This window comes from Corvus brachyrhynchos, unplaced genomic scaffold, assembly GCF_000691975.1.
Source record: "Corvus brachyrhynchos isolate BGI_N302 unplaced genomic scaffold, ASM69197v1 scaffold5, whole genome shotgun sequence".
NCBI lineage: Eukaryota > Metazoa > Chordata > Aves > Passeriformes > Corvidae > Corvus > Corvus brachyrhynchos.
The window spans coordinates 2,996,356-2,996,732 of record NW_008238321.1 but is presented as its reverse complement, the minus strand read 5'-3'; the positions used below and the strand labels follow the sequence as shown (position 1 = coordinate 2,996,732).

Below are 377 nucleotides of genomic sequence, written 5' to 3'. Positions count from 1 at the left end.
GGTCTCGGCACGTCTGGATTCGGTGGAGTCCTGGGCTTTCCATGTGCTGCTGGTGCTGCCCTATATGTTTTACGTGGGCTTGTTCTTTGTCAACGTGCTGATTCTGTACTATGCCTTCCTGATGGAGTACATCGTCCTCAATGTGGGCATCGTCTTCCTGCCCGAGGATATGGACCAGGCTCTGGTGGATCTGGGGATGCTCTCCGACCCTGGCTCCGTGCTCTACGAGACGGACAGCGAGCTGGATGTCTTTGACGGGTACTTGGAGTGACGCCCTTGGGCGCTCCGAAGCGACTGAGCGCTGCCGCCGCCTGGCCCGGGGCAGGGGCCCGGCGTCCCGGCATGGCCGCAGCTCGGGGGCCGCCGCGCGCCCGCGG

General features: G+C 63.9%; 1 protein-coding gene across 1 annotated transcript; it reads left to right on the top strand.

The window, feature by feature from the left end:
• Window position 1: 1 nt before the first annotated feature.
• DEXI (Dexi homolog) lies at window positions 2-271 on the top strand (the record flags this gene model as incomplete). The annotated part of the gene is made up of 1 exon (XM_008633551.1): window positions 2-271. A coding segment is annotated over one exon (270 nt), but the record flags the coding sequence as incomplete, so codon positions are not given.
• Between the last annotated feature and the right edge of the window lie 106 nt (window positions 272-377).